Here is a 19175-nt window from a genome sequence, read left to right on the forward strand (position 1 = left end):
GAAGGACTTATGCCCGAAACGTCGATTCTCCTGTTCCCTGAATGCTGCCTGACCTGCTGCGCTTTTCCAGCAACACATTTTCAGCTCTGATCTCCAGCATTTGCAGACCTCACTTTCTCCTCCAGTAAGAATTTAGAGGCCATTATTAAGGATGAGATTCAGAGTACTTGGGAGTACATGAGTTGAAAAATGTGGTGCTGGAAAAACACAGCAGGCCAGGCAGCATCAGAGGAGCAGGAGAATCGACGTTTCGGGCATTAGCCCTTCTTCAGGAATGAGCTCCTCGGATGCTGCCTGGCCTGCTGTTTTTTTCCAGCACCACATTTTTCAACTCTGGTACTTCAGCATCTGCAGTCCTCACTTTCTCCTATTTGGGAGTACATGGCATGTTAGGATTGAGTCAGCATGGATTTGTCAAGGGGAGGTTCTGACTGATGAATCTGTTAGAATTCTTTGAGAAGTTAACAAGCAAGTTAGACAAAGGACAGTAAATTGACATGATCTACTTGAATTTTCAGAAGGCCTTTGACAAGGTGCTGCACAGAAGGCTGCTAAATAAGAACCCATCATGTTATGGGCAAGGAACTGGCACGGATAGAAGATTAGCTGTCTGGCAGAAGGTCTGAAGTGGAAATAAATGTTCTCTTTCAGGATGGCTAATGGAGTTCTGCAGGGATCAGTACTGGGTCCACAATTATTCATGCTATACATGAACGATCTGGACAAAACTGAGCACACTGCTGCCACGTTTGCAGATGATACAAAGATAGATCATGGGGAAAGGGTTCCGAAATCTGAAGCATAAAGGAACTTGGGAGTGCTCGTACAGGAGACTCAAGGTTAACATGTTGATTCAGTTGGCAGTTAGGAAAGCCAAGGTGACAGCAGAGTAGCAGTGAAGTTTAAGGGCTCATCTGCTCCACTTGCTTTTTCTTTCTTTCTACCTTCACAGTTTTCTTTTCTTACTTTGATCAAACTTCTGTGGAGAGTGGGATTGTGTAGTGTGGTGGAGAACACACCCAGTGCATGAGAAATCAAGCCATCGCAGGGAGATCGAACCCAATGTGGCAGTGAAAGAAGTCCCATGGTATCTGCAGTGGTGTAAAGAGCAGGCAGCCCAGTGTCCCCCAGCATCTGCAACAGCAGTGGCAATAGAATTGCAGTTTCGTTGGGCCCGGAGTGTGGCAGCGACTAGGGGCCCGAAGCAGGGACTTGAGCAGTTGGTGGCATCGTAGCTCATTGCTGTTTGCAACATGGCAACAACTTGGGGCCTGGATTAGGCTTTGATAGTTGGAGATCAGGAAGAGCGAGCCCTGCGCAGCAGTGAGGGAGGTCCCCGGCACCTGTGATGGTAGCAAGAGCAGGCAGCCCGAGATCTCCCAGAGAGCAGGCCAAAGCGGAAGGGATTGAGCAAATGTAGGGGGTGCGAGTTCAGCATGGCTAAGCACTTAAGATTGATGAACTTCTAACTATTTCTTTATTTTTTCACTTAATACTAGGAGGGACTGTAACATTTAACTTTGTCTCTTTACTTTTCTACTTTGTACCTAATATGGCACTGGAAATGGCGAGATCGCATACTTGTCACTGTACTCGTGTATGTCTGTACTTGAGTATACTTGACCATAAAATCCAATTCTAATTCTAAATGCAATATTGGCATTCATCTTGAGGACTAGCATACTAGAGCAAGGATGTACTGCTGAGGCTGGATAATGCTCAGGTCAGACCGCATTTGAAATATTGTGAACAGTTTCGACCCTGTGTCTAGGGTGGATCTGCTGGTATTTGAGGTGGTTCACAAGAATGATCAGAGAATGAAAGGCTTGTCATATGCAGTGCAGTTGACGACTGTGAAGGACAAAGAGCGATCTCTTTGAAATTTACAGACTACTACGGAGAGGCCTGGATAAAAAAAACGTGGAGATGTTTCCACTATTGGAGGTTGTAGGACCTGAGTGCCCTGTCTCAGTGAAGGGATGACTCTTTAGAACTGAGATGAGGAGGAATTTCATCAGCCAGTGGGTGAATCTGTAGAACTCATTGCCACAAAGGCTGTGGAGGTGAAATTGTTGAGTGTCTTACAGTCAGAGATAGATAAGTTCCTCCAGTTTCCTCCCACAGTCACAAAGATGTGCAAGTCAGATGAATTGCCCATAGTGTTAGGTGCATTAGTCAGAGGTGTAATGGGTCTGGGTCAGTGTGGACTGGTTGGGCCGAAGCTGTTTCCACACTGTAGGGAATCTAATCTAGGTGCATAAGGGGGTCAATAATTAGGGGACAAGGCAAATGAATGGGCTTGAAAATCATAGTCAACCATGATTGAATGGTTACGTAAACTCAGTGAGCTGAATGCCTAATTCTGTCCCAATATCTTATGGTCAGTTCTGACTTAAATCTGATGGGAAGATCACTGATGCAAGAAGCTGAGAATGGATGGATCTAAAACAATCACCTCAAAAATCAAGGCCCTGAGAGACATTACCACTGTGCCATATTTCTGAGCCAGAAGGCACAAATCTCACCTGCCCCAGAGATATGTAGTGACATTGCTGAACAGGTTAATTATAAAGTATCTACCTCAAAAATTTTTGTAACCTTGATCTGCGATTTACTTGACTGACCTTTAACAATGGAGAAAGTGAGGACTGCAGATGCTGGAGATCAGAGCTGAAAATGTGTTGCTGGAAAAGCGCTTTTCCAGCAACACATTTTCAGCTCTGACCTTTAACAATGACAACCATCTTAATTTGTGTTCAATGTGTCTTCAACCAATGGAGGTCTTTCCATTGATTCCCATTGTCCCATTGACACAGAGTTTCACTTAGGCTCCTTGATTCTAGGCATGGTCAAATGCTGTTTAGATGTCAATAGCAGTTACTTTTGCCTTACAATTTGTCCAAATTTTGACCAAAGGTGTATGGAGGAAAGGAGTGGAGTGTCCCTGTTAGAACCCAATGAAGTGGAAAATTTCCCCAAAAAGCAGTGGAGGGTCATTGAACAGATTTAATTCTAAATTACACAGATTGTTGTTTGACAAAGGAGTTAAGGATTAGGGATCAGGGTGGAAAATCGAGTTAAGACCAAACCAAATCAGGCTGATGTCATGTCTCTAACCAGTGAATAGTTTTCTTCTGATTCCCACCAGTGCCAGTTTTGCATAGCATGTCAGAAATATTATTGCAGAATAATTTGCAAGTAAACAAAACATTTTCCTGGACACAGTTAAGATTGGCCACAGATTTCATGAATTTGTAGGCAGCTTTGTTCAAGACTGACTAATGGAGGGAGAAGCCAGTAGGATGTTGTGGTTCTGTTCACCGAGCTGGGAATTTGTGTTGCAGACGTTTCGTCCCCTGTCTAGGTGACATCCTCAGTGCTTGGGAGCCTCCTGTGAAGCGCTTCTGTGATCTTTCTTCCGGCGTTTGTAGTGGTTTGAATCTGCCGCTTCCGGTTGTCAGTTCCAGCTGTCCGTTGCAGTGGTCGGTATATTGGGTCCAGATCGATGTGCTTATTGATTGAATCTGCGGATGAGCGCCATGCCTCTAGGAATTCCCTGGCTGTTCTCTGTTTGGCTTGTCCTATAATAGTAGTGTTGTCCCAGTCGAATTCATGTTGCTTGTCATCTGTGTGTGTGGCTACTAAGGATAGCTGGTCGTGTCGTTTCGTGGCTAGTTGGTGTTCATGGATGCAGATCGTTAGCTGTCTTCTTGTTTGTCCTGTGTAGTGTTTTGTACAGTCCTTGCATGGGATTTTGTACACTACATTGGTTTTACTCATGCTGGGTATCTATTATAGGACAAGCCAAACAGAGAACAGCCAGGGAATTCCTAGAAGCATGGCACTCATCCACAGATTCAATCAATAAGCACATCAACCTGGATCCAATATACCGACCATTGCAGCGGACAGCTGGAACTGATAACCGAAAGCGGCAGATTCAAACCACTACAAACGCCGGAAGAAAGATCACAGAAGCGCTTCACAGGAGGCTCCCAAGCACCGAGGATGTCACCTAGACAAGGGACGAAACGTCTGCAACACAAATCCCAGCTCGGCGAACAGGACCACAACAACGAGCACCCGAGCTACAAATTTTCTCACAAACTTTGAAAGCCAGTAGGATCTTTGACCAATTAACAAGTGTTAATTGTTTCTCTATCAATAGGTGCAACCGGAGCAGTTGAGTATTTCCTGTATTTTTTATATGATCTTAGAAGAGGTGAGAATTGGACTTAAAAAGTGTGTACGTGGGAAGTGAGATAGTTGAGCTGCAACACAGCTCAAAAATGATACAGATAAAATGGTTCTGCAGTAATGATCACAGTAAATGGTGAAGTCGAAAAATGCTAAATTTGATGAATGAGAGAGCAATCTCTTCAGGAATGAAGGGCTCTAATCTTTTTAGATTAGATTCCCTACAGTGTGGAAACAGCTTCGACCCAAACCCATTACCCCTCTGACTAATGCACCTAACACTATGGGCAATTCATCTGACTTGCACAGTCTTTGTGACTGTGGGAGGAAACCGGAGCACCCGGAGGAAACCCATGCAGACACGGGAGAATGTGCAAACTCCACACAGACCGAGGTTGGAATCGAACCTGGGACCCTGGCGCTGTGAGGCAACAGTGCTAACCACTGAGGCACCGTGCCGCCCTATTCCTTTTTTAAGAGAAATGTTCCCAGTTTGACTAGTCCATGGGTGCTGAGTTTCTGAAAGATTTTTTTTAAGATTACTTACAGTCTGGACTAATCTCCAGCTTCTGCAGTCCTCACTTTCGCCAACATATGGTAAGGGACAAGGAGTGGCCAAAGTTCACGTATTCACAAAGAGAAAACCTATTTACCCCAAATTACAGACCAGTCAATGACATTCCACGCTCAACTCGATAGCGGGCATCCAGCACAATGCCCACAAGTGCGACCTAATTTGAGTTACAAACAAATTAGCTCTAAGAAGTCACAAAGCAATAACAATGAATCAGATCTTCCATATCGATATTCCTTTAAAGTTAAGACTCATTAATAGCTTTAAGAGGAAAGAAGTTTACACCTTAATCCTCAACTTCTAACAAACTCGTACTCCACGACATGTTACGGAACTATTCATCGAACTAGTATTTTGATACATTACTAAACGCTCCCAGTTGCTTCCTTTGACGAAACTGAAGAAACAAGGTAAACGACAACCTGCGCTCGATGTAACGAAGCAAATAAAACTTACGGATATTTCCCCACCCCGCCCAAGACGGCGCTTGGAAAATAAATATAAACTCCCCATGGGAGGGGAGAGTAGGTCAGGTGGTTTGTAATATTTAAAACATGACCTTCCATATATCCGATTTTGCTCCAGCAAGGAGACGATTACAGAATACAGCTGTCCGCACCGTTACAGTCGCTGTAATTTGAACGGGAGCGGGGCAGTGCCGGCCGGGACGCTCGCGCTGTCCTCAACAGCCGCAACCTCCCGGCGCGAGCCACTCACTCCGACTCCGTTTGTTTTGTTTCACGCGAGGCCGAATGGTACGGTCCACGCTGCAGCCAATCAGCGAGCCGCAAAGGAGGGGAAAACTCTCCGGGAAATAATGGAAAGCGGGCGCCATGATGATTGTTTGCTTTTAGAACGGGCTCGCTGGGTTTATAGGCGAAGGGAAGAAAGGTCTAGAACTTTTGTTATGTGTTCGCAGGTACAAAAATATATGTTTTCTCACTTCAAACCTCACGGTTTAAGGTTTCATTTGACCTGAGCAAAGCAGGCAATTAAAGGTATTTATTTGTAGCGTGTAAACATACGAGCTTCTGAACCTTGCGAGGTTTTTTTAGTATTTGAATTTAGAACTTTCAGCTCAAGTTTTTTTTAAAAAATGACTTAGCTAATTTTATTGACTTCGTCGGCTTCGTTCGTTTTATTTAAGTCTCTTTTCCCTAAAAGTCATTAGAGTCTCGGTTGAACGGAAAACTAAGTCGCTTCTTTTATGTAGTCAACGCGAGGCCTACACGTTAGTAGTAGGGGGAGCTTTTATTTGAACGACAGACCGACCTAGCTTTGTGGCGGAAGTGTGCGTGTGATTTGATTGACAACTGAACACGCCACTCAAACACAAACTGTTCACCAATGTGGCGCACGGCGGGGTTTTCTCGACCAATGGCTGCAGTGTAGGGGCGGGACATCCGCGATGAAGGTAGGTTGATTTAGAACGTAGTTCTTTGCGCCCCAGTACGATAATGGTAAATACTAGTGATATGTAATTTGGGGGTACTTAATCGGTGTACAAATTACCATAGAGTATATTTACTACTTTTCTTTGCTATAGTATTTCACTAGTTCAATTGGTAAGTGAATGTGGGGTACAGCATCTGGAAAACAGACAATTGAACTGATACTTTTCCCCTAAATGTAATAGTTTTGAAACCATAATTCAGTTTTTCAACTTAACCACCACTTTTTTTTTGGTCATTACCCATTTTCAAGTGGCCCGAACAATCGCTTAAGTTTTTGAAACTACGTGTTTAGATCATAGACTGAACTTCGAACAAAATTATTTACTAAAGTGAATAATGAGAACAAAACACCACTGCAATGTTATGTTTTTAATTGCAATTTAAGCTATTATCTCGATTGCAAAAAGCCCCAATAACCAGTCTTTACCACGTGCTGCTGCTGCGATTGAATGTTTTTTAAGGCACCATGTGTAGTGAAAAAACAGGTGAAACAACTTCAACTTCAAAGGCTGTAGTATATAGGAAGTATTTTCCTGAATAAATCTAAAGAGCAGGGACTGCTCTTTTGCTTTCATTTATTTTCTAATTCTGTATTGACTTAGTATTTGGGTAAAATACTTGTATACTTTCAAATTACAATTGGAGTCATAGGATTTAGCAGCAAGCAGGCTCTATAGCCCGTTGCACATGTGCTAGCTCTCATTTATTCCAAATCCTTTCTCTTTATTTGTATATGCACCCTTAAACACTTTGTGCTTTTTTTTGGTAATCTTCATTGAGATGAATGATGAGAAATTTCTTGCCATCAATATTTCTGGTCAGACTGTTTTAAATCCTATATTTTAAAGGAATCTTCATTCTTCTAATTATTGTTTATCTATTTTATCAAGGTCTGTTTTACATACCTAATTCCATTCTTCGGTTAAACAGAAAACTGACAGTTGAAAATACAACGCTATAACTGCTGAAAACACAAATCAAAAAGTACTTGCGTAGAAAATAGATAAGTTAGGTTTGATTTAAATATCTTTTGATAAATTTGTGCGTTCAAATGATTCATTCATCCATACTGTTTGACCTCTTGAGTTCCAGCATTATCTGTGTAAGTGTCACAGGTAAGGCCAGCATTTGTTGCCCACCCACACTTTTTTCCTTGAAGGTGGTTGAGATCATTCGAACTGCTGATGTCCATTTAGTGCCAGTACACTCAAACTATTTCAGGGAAAATAGTTCCAGGATTTGGTTCCATGATGGTGAAGGAACTGTGATTATAGTTCCAAGTCAGATGTTGGGGGGCTTGGAGAAGAACTTGCGGGTGGTAGTATTCCCATGCACCCATTACCCTTGGCCTTCTAGGTGGTAGAAGTAGTGGATTTGGAAGGTAGTGTTGAAGGAGGTTTGGTGAGTTACAGTTGCCTGTGTTCTCTGTAACACAACGGAGCTATATTTGCATTTATAGTGAAAGAGGTATTAAATTAAATGGGCAATTCTGTTTTAAAATGATGTTGAGCTTCGAGTGTTAGAGCTATTCATTCAGGCAATGACAAGGGTTCTGCCAGTTTCCTGATATGTGCCTTTACAGATGGTGGACAAACTCCTAATTCCCACGTTAGGTCGGCTCTTGTAGCCATAATATGATTGATGGTCCACTTCAGTTTCAGGTCAGTGGTAACCCGCAGGATGTTAATGAGGGATTAAGCAATGGTAATGCCATTACTTAACTGGTAGTCATTACTTGGTACTTGAATAGGGTGCATGTTACTTACCACTTAAAAAATACAAGACTAAATGTTGTTCAGATTGTGCTTCATATTTGCAAAGATATATTTAGTATCTGACAAGTTCCATATGCTCTTAAACATTGCAATCAATGATCATCCCTAGTTCTAACCTCGTGGTGGAAGTATTGATGAAGCAGCTGCAGTTGGGTAGGCCCAGAGGAACTCTTACAGTAGTTCCTCGAACTGAGATGATTGCATCCAACATTCCTGACCATCTTCCTTAATGCAATATATGACTGAGTAGTAGAAACGTTTCCTCAATTCCCATTGATATCAATTTTGTCAGGGTTCCTTTATTTCAGTCAAATTCTGTCTTGATTTCAGTTTTTAACTCTCCTGTACTTTTCTGTTCTAGAAATGATTTCCGTTTTCTTGTTTCGTAGCTAAAACCACCCTTCTATCTTCCTTCCATGGCTATAGAACATAGAACAGTACAGCACAGAACAGGCACTTCAGCCACGATGTTGTGCCAACCATTGATCCTCATGTATGCACCCTCAAATTTCTGTGACCATATGCATGTCCAGCAGTCTCTTAAATGTCCCCAGTGACCTTGCTTCCACAACTACTGCTGGCAACGCATTCCATGCTCTCTCAACTCTCTATGTGAAGAACCCGCCTCTGACATCCCCTCTATACTTTCCTCCAACCAGCTTAAAACTATGACCCCTGGTGTTAGCCATTTCTGCCCTGGGAAATAGTCTCTGGCTATTGACTCTATCTATGCCTCTCATTATCTTGTATACCTCCATTAGGTCCCCTCTCCTCCTCCTCCTCTTCTCCAATGAAAAAAGTCCGAGCTCAGTCAACCTCTCTTCATAAGATAAGCCCTGCAGTCCAGGCAGCATCCTGGTAAACCGCCTCTGAACCCTCTCCAAAGCATCCACATCTTTCCTATAATAGGGCAACCAGAACTGGACGCAGTATTCCAAGTGCGGTCTAACCAAAGTTTTATATAGAGCTGCAACAAGTTCTCATGACTCTTAAACTCAATCCCCCTATTAATGAAAGCCAAAACACCATATGCTTTCTTAACAACCCTGTCAACTTGAGTGGCCATTTTAAGGGATCTATGTACCTGCACACCAAGATCTCTCTGTTCCTCCACACTGCCAAGAATCCTATCCTTAATCCTGTACTCAGCTTTCAAATTCAACCTTCAAAAATGCATCACCTCGTATTTATCCAGATTGAACTCCTTCTGCCACCTCTCAGCTCATCTCCGCATCCTGTCAATGTCCCGCTGCAGCCTACAACAGCCCTCTATACTGTCAACGACACCTCCAACGTTTGTGTCATCTGCGAACTTGCTGACCCATCCTTCAATCCCCTCATCCAAGTCATTAATAAAAATTACAAACAGTAGAGGCCCAAGGACAGAGCCCTGTGGAACACCACTCACCACTGACTTCCAGGCAGAATATTTTTCTTCTACTACCACTCGCTGTCTTCTGTTGGCCAGCCAATTCTGTATCCAGACAGCTAAGTTCCCCTGTATCCCATTCCTCCTTACCTTCTGAATGAGCCTACCATGGGGAACCTTATCAAATAGCCTAGAAATTATTTCTAAGGTAGAGTTTTCAAAAGGCAATATGATTTCTAGGCTGTTCTTTTATTTTCTCATTCATAGAATATTAACATAGATGGCAAGACTGGCATTTGTTGTCTATGTATAAATTGCTCTTAAATTGAATGCCTTGCTCACTTATTTCAGAGGACAGTTATAAGTCAAAATATTTTGCAATGGTTTGTAGCCACATGTATAGGCCGTATAGTAAAAATGGCATATTTCCTTTCCTAAAGTTAGAAATACATGACTCAAGCAAAGTTGACTATGCCTATTTGGTCCTTGCTTTTTTAAATACATATAAATCTGTTCCTTAGAATCCTCTTCAACAATTTACCCACCACTGATGTCAGGCTCACCAGTCTATAGTTCCCTGGCTTTTCCTTACCACCTTCCTTCAATAATGGCACTGTATTAGCCAACCTCCAGTCTTCCAGCATCTCTCATATGGCTATGGTTGATACAAATAACTCAGCAAAGGGTGGGTACAGTTATCACCTCCCTCGCTTCCCACAAAGTCCTAGGAGATTCTTGATCAGGTCCTGGAGATTTATCCATCCTTATGTGTTTTAAGACATCCAATTCCATCTGTGTAATATGAATACTTTTTTAAAGATATTACTACTTATTTCTCCAAGATCTCGAGCTTCTGTATCCTCGACAGTAAATACTGATGCAAAACATTTGTTTAGTATCTCACCCATCTCCTATGGTTCCACACATAGTCCCTTTCTTGATGTTTAAGGAGCTCTATTCTTTCCCTGGTTACTCTTTTGCTCTTAATGTATTTCTAGAATTCTTTGGATTCTCCTTAAACCTACTTGCCAAAGCTATCTCATGTCCCCTCTTTCCCTTCCTGATTTCCTTCTTAAGTTTACTCCTACTGCCCTTGTACTTCTCAAGGGATTCGCTTGATTTCAACTGTCTATACCTGCCATATGCCTCCTTTTTCTTGACTAGAGCCTCAACTTCTCGAGTTATCCAGCATTCCCTCCACCTACCAGACTTGCCCTTCACTCTAATAGACTGCCGCTGGACTTGTGTCATCTCAATTTTGAAGGCCTCCCACTTTCCAACCACAATGGGTGGTACAATGGCTCAGTGATTAGCACTGCTGCCTCACAGTGCCAGGGACCTGGGTTGGATCCTAACTTTGGGCAACTCTGTTGAAGTTTGCATATTCACCCAGTGTCTGCGTGGGTTTCCTCCAGTGCTTTGGTTTCCTTCCACAGTTCAAAGATGTGTTGGTTAGGTGGATTGGCCATGGTAAACTGTCCATAGTGTCTAGGGATGTGCAAGCCAAGTGCATAACTATGGGAAATGCAGGGGTACAGAGATCGGCTAGAAGGAGCAGGTTTAGTTGGTCTGCTTTTCGGAGAGTTGGTGTGGATTCAATGGGCTGAATGGCCTACTTCCATCTTGTAAGGATTCTCTGATTCTGTCCTATGATTTGCCTGTGAATCGTCTCTCCCCATAAACTTTTGAAAGTTCTTGCCTAATACTGTAAAAATTGGCTTTATTCCAATTAGCAACTTTAACTTTTAGGTCAGGTTCATCCTTTTCCACAACTATTTTAAAACTAATAGAATTATGATCATTGCCCCCAAAGTGCTCTCCAGCCCATTTTTCTTAATAAAGCAGGATAGAGTGGGAAGTCACTGGACGAGCAATCGAGAACCCCAGACTAAAGTTCAAAGGTTTTTGTGGTACAGTGGTAGTGTCCATATCTCTGGAGCAAGACGCCTGGGTTCAGGTCCCACCTACCCCCAGAGGTATGTGATAGCGACTCAGAATAAGTTGATTAGAAGTTAAAGAAAAAGCAGTAGTGGCCCTCTTTGGGTCTCTAACAATCAAACTGTCCAAGTTTGGTGTTAGGTAAACTGCAAAAAGGTACCATTACCACTTTCATTTGAAACTTAAAATTACAATCCTGAAACATAGTAAGTCTTTTAAACCTTAATTTTAACAATTCTCTGTACAATTACCAGTTAAAATTTGTTAGACTTAAATCTTTTCAACCTTGACTGCACTGCAAATGCCCACACCCCCCTCCCCAAAACCGACTTGCATGCCCTGCACCACTGCCTAAGTTCACCTTTATTTCTGACTTGTCTGCTGCCCAAACCTGTGCTGACATGCCTATCCTATGTGGACAGTGTGTTTTAATAAAACCTTATTCTATGTAATAGAAATTGTTGGTTTATACTCTACTTTGAATCTGTATGAATTTAATGAAACAAATAAAAGAACCTTGTGATTGTATGTCAAGCTTCTGAAAATGCTTAAGGATCATTACAGTGGATTTAATGTTAAAATGTTTTTTTTTGGATGAGTTGATTCCTTATTTAACAAGTAGAAACCAAAATCACTTTTCATGTTGGGCTGTGTAAATTTTTACAGGTATTGGAAATTGGGGAAAAGGGATGGCCTTATTATGTGATCTTTGTGTGGATGTTATGGAGTATTCATGGCTATTTAATATGTAATTTATGCTGTTTGTTTAGCTTCAACTAGTTTGAAGTTTCAGAATAACAAGAGTAATTTGCATTTATGTTTTATCTTGAGCATTAACATCCAAAGAGTGTTATCAGACAAAATTTTATATTGGGTCATTAACAAGATATTAGGATTGATGATTCAAGTGTGAAGATTAAAGGACACAACAGCAGTTAGCCAAAGAGCTGTACTGCATGGAAACAGACCCTTTGGCCCAACTTATCAATGCTGATTAGACATGATAAATTAATCTCGTCCCATTTGTTAGTATTTGGCTCATATCACTCTAAACTCATCCTATTCATATACCCATTCAGATGTCTTCAATGTTGTACTGGCCTCCACCGCTTCCTCTGGCTGCTCATTCTATACATGTACCACCCTTTGCATGAAAAAGTTGCCCCTTGGACCCCTTTAAATCTTTACCATCTCACCATAAAACTATACCCTCTAGCTTTGGACTCCCCACACCATGGAAAAGACTTTGACTATTCATTGTATTCGTGCCCCTCATTTTATAAACCTGTACAAGTTCACCCCTCAGCCTCCGACGCTCCAGGGAAAATAGCCCCAGCCTTTTCAACCTTGCCTATAACCCAAACCCTCCAATCCTGGAAACATCCTTGTAAATCTTTTCTGAACCCTTTCAAGTTTCACAACATCCTTCCTACAGCGGGGAGACCACAACTGTATGCAGCATTCCAAAGTGAGCCTAACCAATGTCCTGTATAGCCGCAACATGACCTCCAAACTCCTATACTCAATGCACTGACCAATGATGGCAAGCATACCAAACACCTTCTTTACTACTTTCTCCCTGCGATTCCACTTTCACAATACTAAAGATCTGCACTCCTAGATCTCTTTGTTCAGCAACCCTCCCCAGGACCTTATCATTAAGTGTATAAAACCTGCATTGATTTGCCTTTTCAAAATGCAGCACCTCACATTTATCAAAATTAAATTCCATTTGTCACTCTTCAACCCATTGGTCCATCTTTTCAAGGTTCCCTTGCACTCTTGACGCAAACTTCTTTGTCCTCTACACCTCCAATTTTGGTGTCATCTGTAAACTTACTAACCATACCTCCTAGGTTCACATCCAAATCGTTTGTGTAAAATGACAAAAAAACAATGGGCACAGCACCAATCGTTGTAGCACCGCTGGTCACAGGCCTCCAGTCTGAAAAGCAACACCTTCTGTCTTTTACTTTTGGGCTAGTTCTGTATACAAATGCCTCGATCTCCCTATGTATTCATTGTGATCTGTTCCTTGCTAAACAGTCTACCATGACGAACCTTGTCGAAGGCCTTACTGAACTCCATGTAGATCATGTCCACTGCCCAGCCTTCATCAATCATCTTTGTTATTTCTTCAAAAACTCAAATCAAGTTAGTGAGTCATGATTTCCCATGCACAAAGCCATTTGGCAATCCCTCATCAGTCCTGCCTTTCCAATTACATGTAAATCCTGTCCCTCGGGATTCCCTTCAACAACTTTCTCACGACTGATGTCAGGCTCACTGGTCTAAAGTTTCCTGGCTTTTCTTTAAAAGCTTAAATAATGGCACCGCATTAGCCAATCTCCAGTCTTCCAGCACCTTACCTGTGGCTTTCGATGATGCAAATATCTTAGGAAGGGGTCCAACAATCACTTCACTCACTTCCCAATGGAATTCAAGGATACACCTGATCAGGTCCTGGGGATTTATCCAACTTTGTGTTTTAAGACATCAAGCACCACCACCTCTATAATATGAACATTTTTAAAGATGGTTGTACAACCTAAATGTGCCAAGCCCAGTATTACAATTTATAGACGCTTATTAGTCAAAACATTGTTGTGCAAGCTCCCTGCTGCTTGTAAAGACATGGTTTAGATGTATGCATTGGCTTTAATCATTTTGTGTATTATGTTTTTAGTCACTTATGTTATAGAAAACCAGATCAGTTCTTCAGAGCAAGAGATTCGAAATGGTTCATTTATATTGCATACACACATTTTCCTTCAAGGTTTTGATAATAGTTCCTTTGCTTTGTTCAAGAGAAAGAGATTGGTGAAGACAAATGTAGGACCCCTACAGACAGGAACAGGGGAATATCTAATAGGGGACAAAGAAATGGCTGAGCAACTGAATAGATAGATAGATTCTGTCCTGACAAAAGAGGGTGCAATTCAGATAACGGAAATGTTGGAGAATGCATGATTTAGAGAGAGGGGAGAGCTAAGGAAGATCAATATTAAAATTGTGCTGGGAAAATTGATGGGATTGAAAGCAGATAAATCTCCAGGGCCTGATAATCTACATCCCAGAGTACTTAAGGAAGTAGCACTAGAAATAGTGGGATGCGTTGGTGGTAATCTTCCAGGATTCTGTAGACTCTGAAACAGTCCCTGCAAATTGGAAGGTAGCTACTATCAGTCCAATATTCAAAATGGGAGGTAGACCAGTAAGCCTAACATTGATAGTGAGGAAAAGTTTGAATCCGTTATCCAGGACGTTATAGCGAAGCATTTAGAAAGCAGTGGAAGGATCAGAGTTATCACGGATTTATGAAGGGGAAATCATGTGACAAATCTGTTGGAATTCTATGAAGATGTAAGTAGTAGAGTTGACAGGGGGTGCCAGTTGATGTGATATATCTGGACTTTCAGACAGCGTTTGACAAAGTCCCCTGTAAGAGATTATTGTGCAATATTAAACCGCATAGGATTGGGGAGGTGTACGGAGATGGATAGGAAACTGGTTGGCAGAGAGGAAACAAAGAATTAGTGTGTCCTTTTTCAAATTGGCAGGCAGTAAATAATGGGGTGCCACGGGGATCGCTGCTAGGACCCCACCTATTCACAATAAACATTAATGGCTTGGATGAGGGAACAAATGTAACATCTCAAAGCTTGCAGATAATACCAAGTTGGGTGGGAGGGTGAACTGTAACAAGGATGCAGAGACTATTCAGCAAGACCGGATCAGCTGGGTGAGTGGGCAAATCAATTGCAGATGCAGTATAATTTGGATAAATGTGAGATTATTCACTTTGGAAGTAAAAACAAGGCGGCAGATTACTATCTGAATGGCTGTAACTTGAGAAAGGAGAATGTGTAGTAGGACCTGAGTGTCCTTGTGCATCTGTCGCTAAAGGGAGGTATGCAGGTGCCGCAGGCAGTAAAAAAGGTAAATAGTATGTTGGCCTTCATTGCGAGTGATTCTGAGTACAGGGTAAGGGATGTGTTATTGCAGTTATACAGGGCCTTGATGAGGCCACACCTGGAATATTATATGCAGTTTTAGTCTGCTTTTCTGAGGAGGGATGCTCTTGCTCTTGAGGGACTGCAGCGAAGGTTTACTAGACTGATTGCAGAGATGGCAGGAAGAGAGATGAAGAGAGATTGTGTTTTTCCGAGAGTACAGACGAGTGAGAGGTTGGATCTCATGGAGACTTATAAAATTCTAACAGGACCAGACAGAATAGATGAAGTGAGGATGTTCCTGATGGTGGGTACATCCAGAACCAGTGGTCACAGTCTGAGGATTCGGGACAGAGCATTTAGGATGAAGATGAGACATTTCTTCACCCAAAGAGTGGTGAGCCTGTGGAATTCATTACCACAGGAAGTAGTTGATTCCAAAACTTTGAATGAATTCAAGAGGCAGCTAGCTAGAACACATGGGCGAATGGGATCAAAGGTTATGAGGAGACAGCAGGATTAGGCTATTGAGTTGGACGAACAGCCATGATTATGATGAATGGCAGAGAAGGCCCAAAGTGCCAAAGGACCACCTACTGCTCCTACTTTCCATGTTTCTATTAAGACTAAAGTTTAATGTTTTGACAGTTGCATTTTATGATTTTATGGAGAGATCAGTAGTAAATTATGAGTGACACAAAATTCAGCTTTTATTGATATGATCAGTTTTATCTCATCTCAGCTTTTCACTAATACCTATATTGCAAGGTGTAGCTTATTTAGAAATTTAATGTACTGTTAGCAATTAATATTTAGTTCTTATTCCCCTTCAGTAGCAGTCTTTTTCACAAATTACCATTATTTGAATTTGCTCCAAAGCCACAGTTGTGCCTTTCTCTCAAATTGCTGTTTTCTCTTGTTACAGTATCTTTGTGTGACTTTCTTTACTGACTCATCATTCCCCAGGAAGTTATTGTACATTTTCCATTCTAATTCTTTGTGTAATCTCTATGTAGTCCTGTTGATGATTGCAGCTACTGTGCATTTCATCAGCCTTTTTCAAATAACATACCCTTGCTATACTCAACTTCTCATGCTTATGTCCTGACTTTTCTCTCTGGTTTTTCAAGCATAGTTTTGGTCTTTCAAGATATTATTTCTTCATTACTCCAATGTTCATGCAACTGTTGGGATTCCTTGTCTTTAATTCCCACTAATAATTGTTTACAAATAAAATTCTCACGTTTATATTGTTTCGGGCTGCCTCTAAGAAGCTTGATCTTCGCACTCTTTGCCAAAATCTAAGTTGTTCAAAAAAAATTAACCAAGTAATGTACAGTCAGTACAAGATTGACTGACTAATGAAAGTATTGCTGAGAAACATAATTTGCAATACTGACCAAGATCCAGAAAATAACTTGTTTGGTGAGTGAGTGAACTTGCACCCTCCTGCTCCAAACCACAACCATTCATGTTGCTTTATTAAATCAAAAATATCATTATGGTCATTCCTGATTTTGAAATGTTCTTAGTCACAAGGTCCACGTACAATCTTGTGTCTTCCAAGTAAATTTTCAGTTGTCCAACAACCAAAGATGGCTTTGGTAGTTAACTTTAACTAGTTACAACAAGCTGTCGTGCACTTAATTGACTTGAGTGTGATATGAAGTAGTAAAGAAATTGAAAGGTTCAGGTACTGTCACAAATTCTTTGACCTTCACTTTGGGATTAACTTATGTTTCAAGCATTGGGTTTGTTGCTTGTTTGTATTTGAGTATTCCAATTATGCATTTGACAAATTTCTTACTGAGATAACTTATTCAATAAGATATTAGTTTCTTTAACTAAATATGTAGTTTTCACACTCTTGATAATTAGCATATATTCCATGCTTTCTAATTATTTCCTCAACTCAGCCACTTTAGAAGTTGTTGAAATTTAATTCTGTACTTACTTACCCCCTCACTAAATCACTAACCAAAAATCAATTTTCTATGCTTTCTGATGTGATTTTTAGGCTCTAGCTCCCTGAATCCACCTTTTGCTCTAATTGTTTGCTGATATCTTCATGGAAGAGACTGGATTTTGTCCAATTTAAGTTTGGAAAGCCACAAAGTCAGTTTGATCTGTGTCCTAAACCCTGATTCTGGCTACCCTAGCGAATCCCAGAGTTGTACAGCATGGAAGCAGATCCTCCAGGGAAAGTAGCCCCAGTCTATTCGGTCTCTCTATAGCTCAAATGTTCCAGCCCTGGCAATATCCTTGAAATGAGTCAGAAAGAATTTACAAGTTTCACAACACGCTTCCTATAGCAGGGAGACCAGAATTGAACACAGCATTCCACAAGTGGCCTAACCAATGCAGTGTACGGCCACAACATGAGCTCCCAAATCCTATACTCAATGCACTAACAAATAAAGGCAAGCATACCAAATGCTGATTACACTATCCTGTTTTCCTGGGACTCCACTTTCAAAGACCAATGAACCTGCATTCCAAGGTTTCTTTGTTCAGCAACACTCCCTAAGACCATTAAGTGTATAAGTCCTGCCCTGATTTGCCTTTCCAAAATGCAGCCCCACCTCACGTTTATCTAAATCAAACTCCATTTGCCACTCCTTGGCCCATTGTCCCATCTGTTCAAGGTCCTGTGGTACTCTGAGGTAACCTTCTTAGCTGTATTTTTAAAAAAAAACTCACCTCATTCACTCTCAAATAAGCAATGTGGTCTTACTTTTCATCAAGAGGAAAACTATATTTGAGGTGCTGTACTGTTGTTGCCGAGACTATTTTTACACTATTTCCTGTTTTCTGTGTAACTCTAAGCCCACCCCCTCTACTAGCGGATAAAGGGGGCGCAGTGGTAGTCTGGCACACTGACCTCGACACTGCTGAAGCCAAACGCCAACTCGAGGACACCTCTTCCTACTGCCCCCTCAACCATGACCCCATCCCCCATCACCAAACCATCATCTCCCAGACCATACAGAACCTCATCACCTCAGGAGATCTCCCACCCACAGCTTCCAACCTTATAGTCCGGGAACCCCGCACTGCCCGGTTCTACCTCCTTCCCAAGATCCACAAGCCTGACCACCCTGGCCGACCCATTGTCTCAGCATGCTCCTGCCCCACTGAACTCGGCTCTACCTACCTCGACACTGTCCTATCCCCCCTAGTCCAGGAACTCCCCACATACGTTTGAGACACCACCCACGCCCTCCACCTCCTCCAAGACCTCAGTTTCCCCGGCCCCCAATGCCTCATCTTCACCATGGATATCCAATCCCTCTACACCTCCATCCACCATGACCAGGGCCTCTAAGCCCTCTGTTTTTTTTCCTCTCCAGACGTCCCCAACAGTACCCTTCCACCGACACTCTCATTCGTTTGGCCGAACTGGTCCTCACCCTTAACAATTTCTCCTTTGAATCCTCCCACTTACTCCAGACCAAAGGGGTAGCCATGAGCACACGTATGGGCCCCAGCTATGCCTTTGTCTTTGTTGGCTACGGAGAACAGTTGATCTTCCGTAATTACACCGGCACCACTCCCCACCTCTTCCTCCACTACATTGATGACTGCATTGGCGCCACCTCGTGCTCCCGCGAGGAGGTCGAGCAATTCATCAACTTCACCAACACATTCCACCCTGACCTTAAATTTACCTGGACCATCTCTGACACCTCCCTCCCCTTCCTGGACCTCTCCATCTCCATCAGTGACGACCGACTTGACACTGACATTTTCTACAAACCCACCGACTCCCACAGCTACCTGGATTACACCTCTTCCCACCCTACCTCTTGCAAAAATGCCATCCCGTATTCCCAATTCCTCCGCCTCCGCCGTATCTGCTCCCAGGAGGAGCGGTTCCACCATAGAACACACCAGATGGCCTCCTTCTTCAGAGAC

At 42.2% G+C, this 19175-nt stretch overlaps 2 protein-coding genes across 4 annotated transcripts in view; one reads left to right on the forward strand and one right to left on the reverse strand.

Annotated features, from left to right (window-relative positions):
* LOC122556643 (glutamine--fructose-6-phosphate aminotransferase [isomerizing] 2-like) overlaps positions 1–5444 on the reverse strand; it is a 121918-nt gene extending 116474 nt beyond the window's left edge. The window contains exon 1 of the mRNA XM_043703608.1: positions 5331–5444. Coding sequence (XP_043559543.1) covers positions 5331–5337 — 7 coding nt within the window. The 5' untranslated portion in view covers positions 5338–5444. The remainder of the gene's footprint in view (positions 1–5330) is intronic.
* A 148-nt stretch (positions 5445–5592) lies between these two features.
* LOC122556644 (CCR4-NOT transcription complex subunit 6) overlaps positions 5593–19175 on the forward strand; it is an 87834-nt gene continuing 74251 nt past the window's right edge. The window contains exon 1 of one of the 3 annotated variants that reach the window (XM_043703610.1): positions 5593–5690. The gene's annotated coding sequence lies outside the window, so the exon portion shown is untranslated. The other 2 variants (XM_043703611.1, XM_043703612.1) reach the window with 2 other exon arrangements.

Source organism: Chiloscyllium plagiosum, chromosome 14, assembly GCF_004010195.1.
Source record: "Chiloscyllium plagiosum isolate BGI_BamShark_2017 chromosome 14, ASM401019v2, whole genome shotgun sequence".
NCBI classification, from domain to species: Eukaryota; Metazoa; Chordata; class Chondrichthyes; order Orectolobiformes; family Hemiscylliidae; genus Chiloscyllium; species Chiloscyllium plagiosum.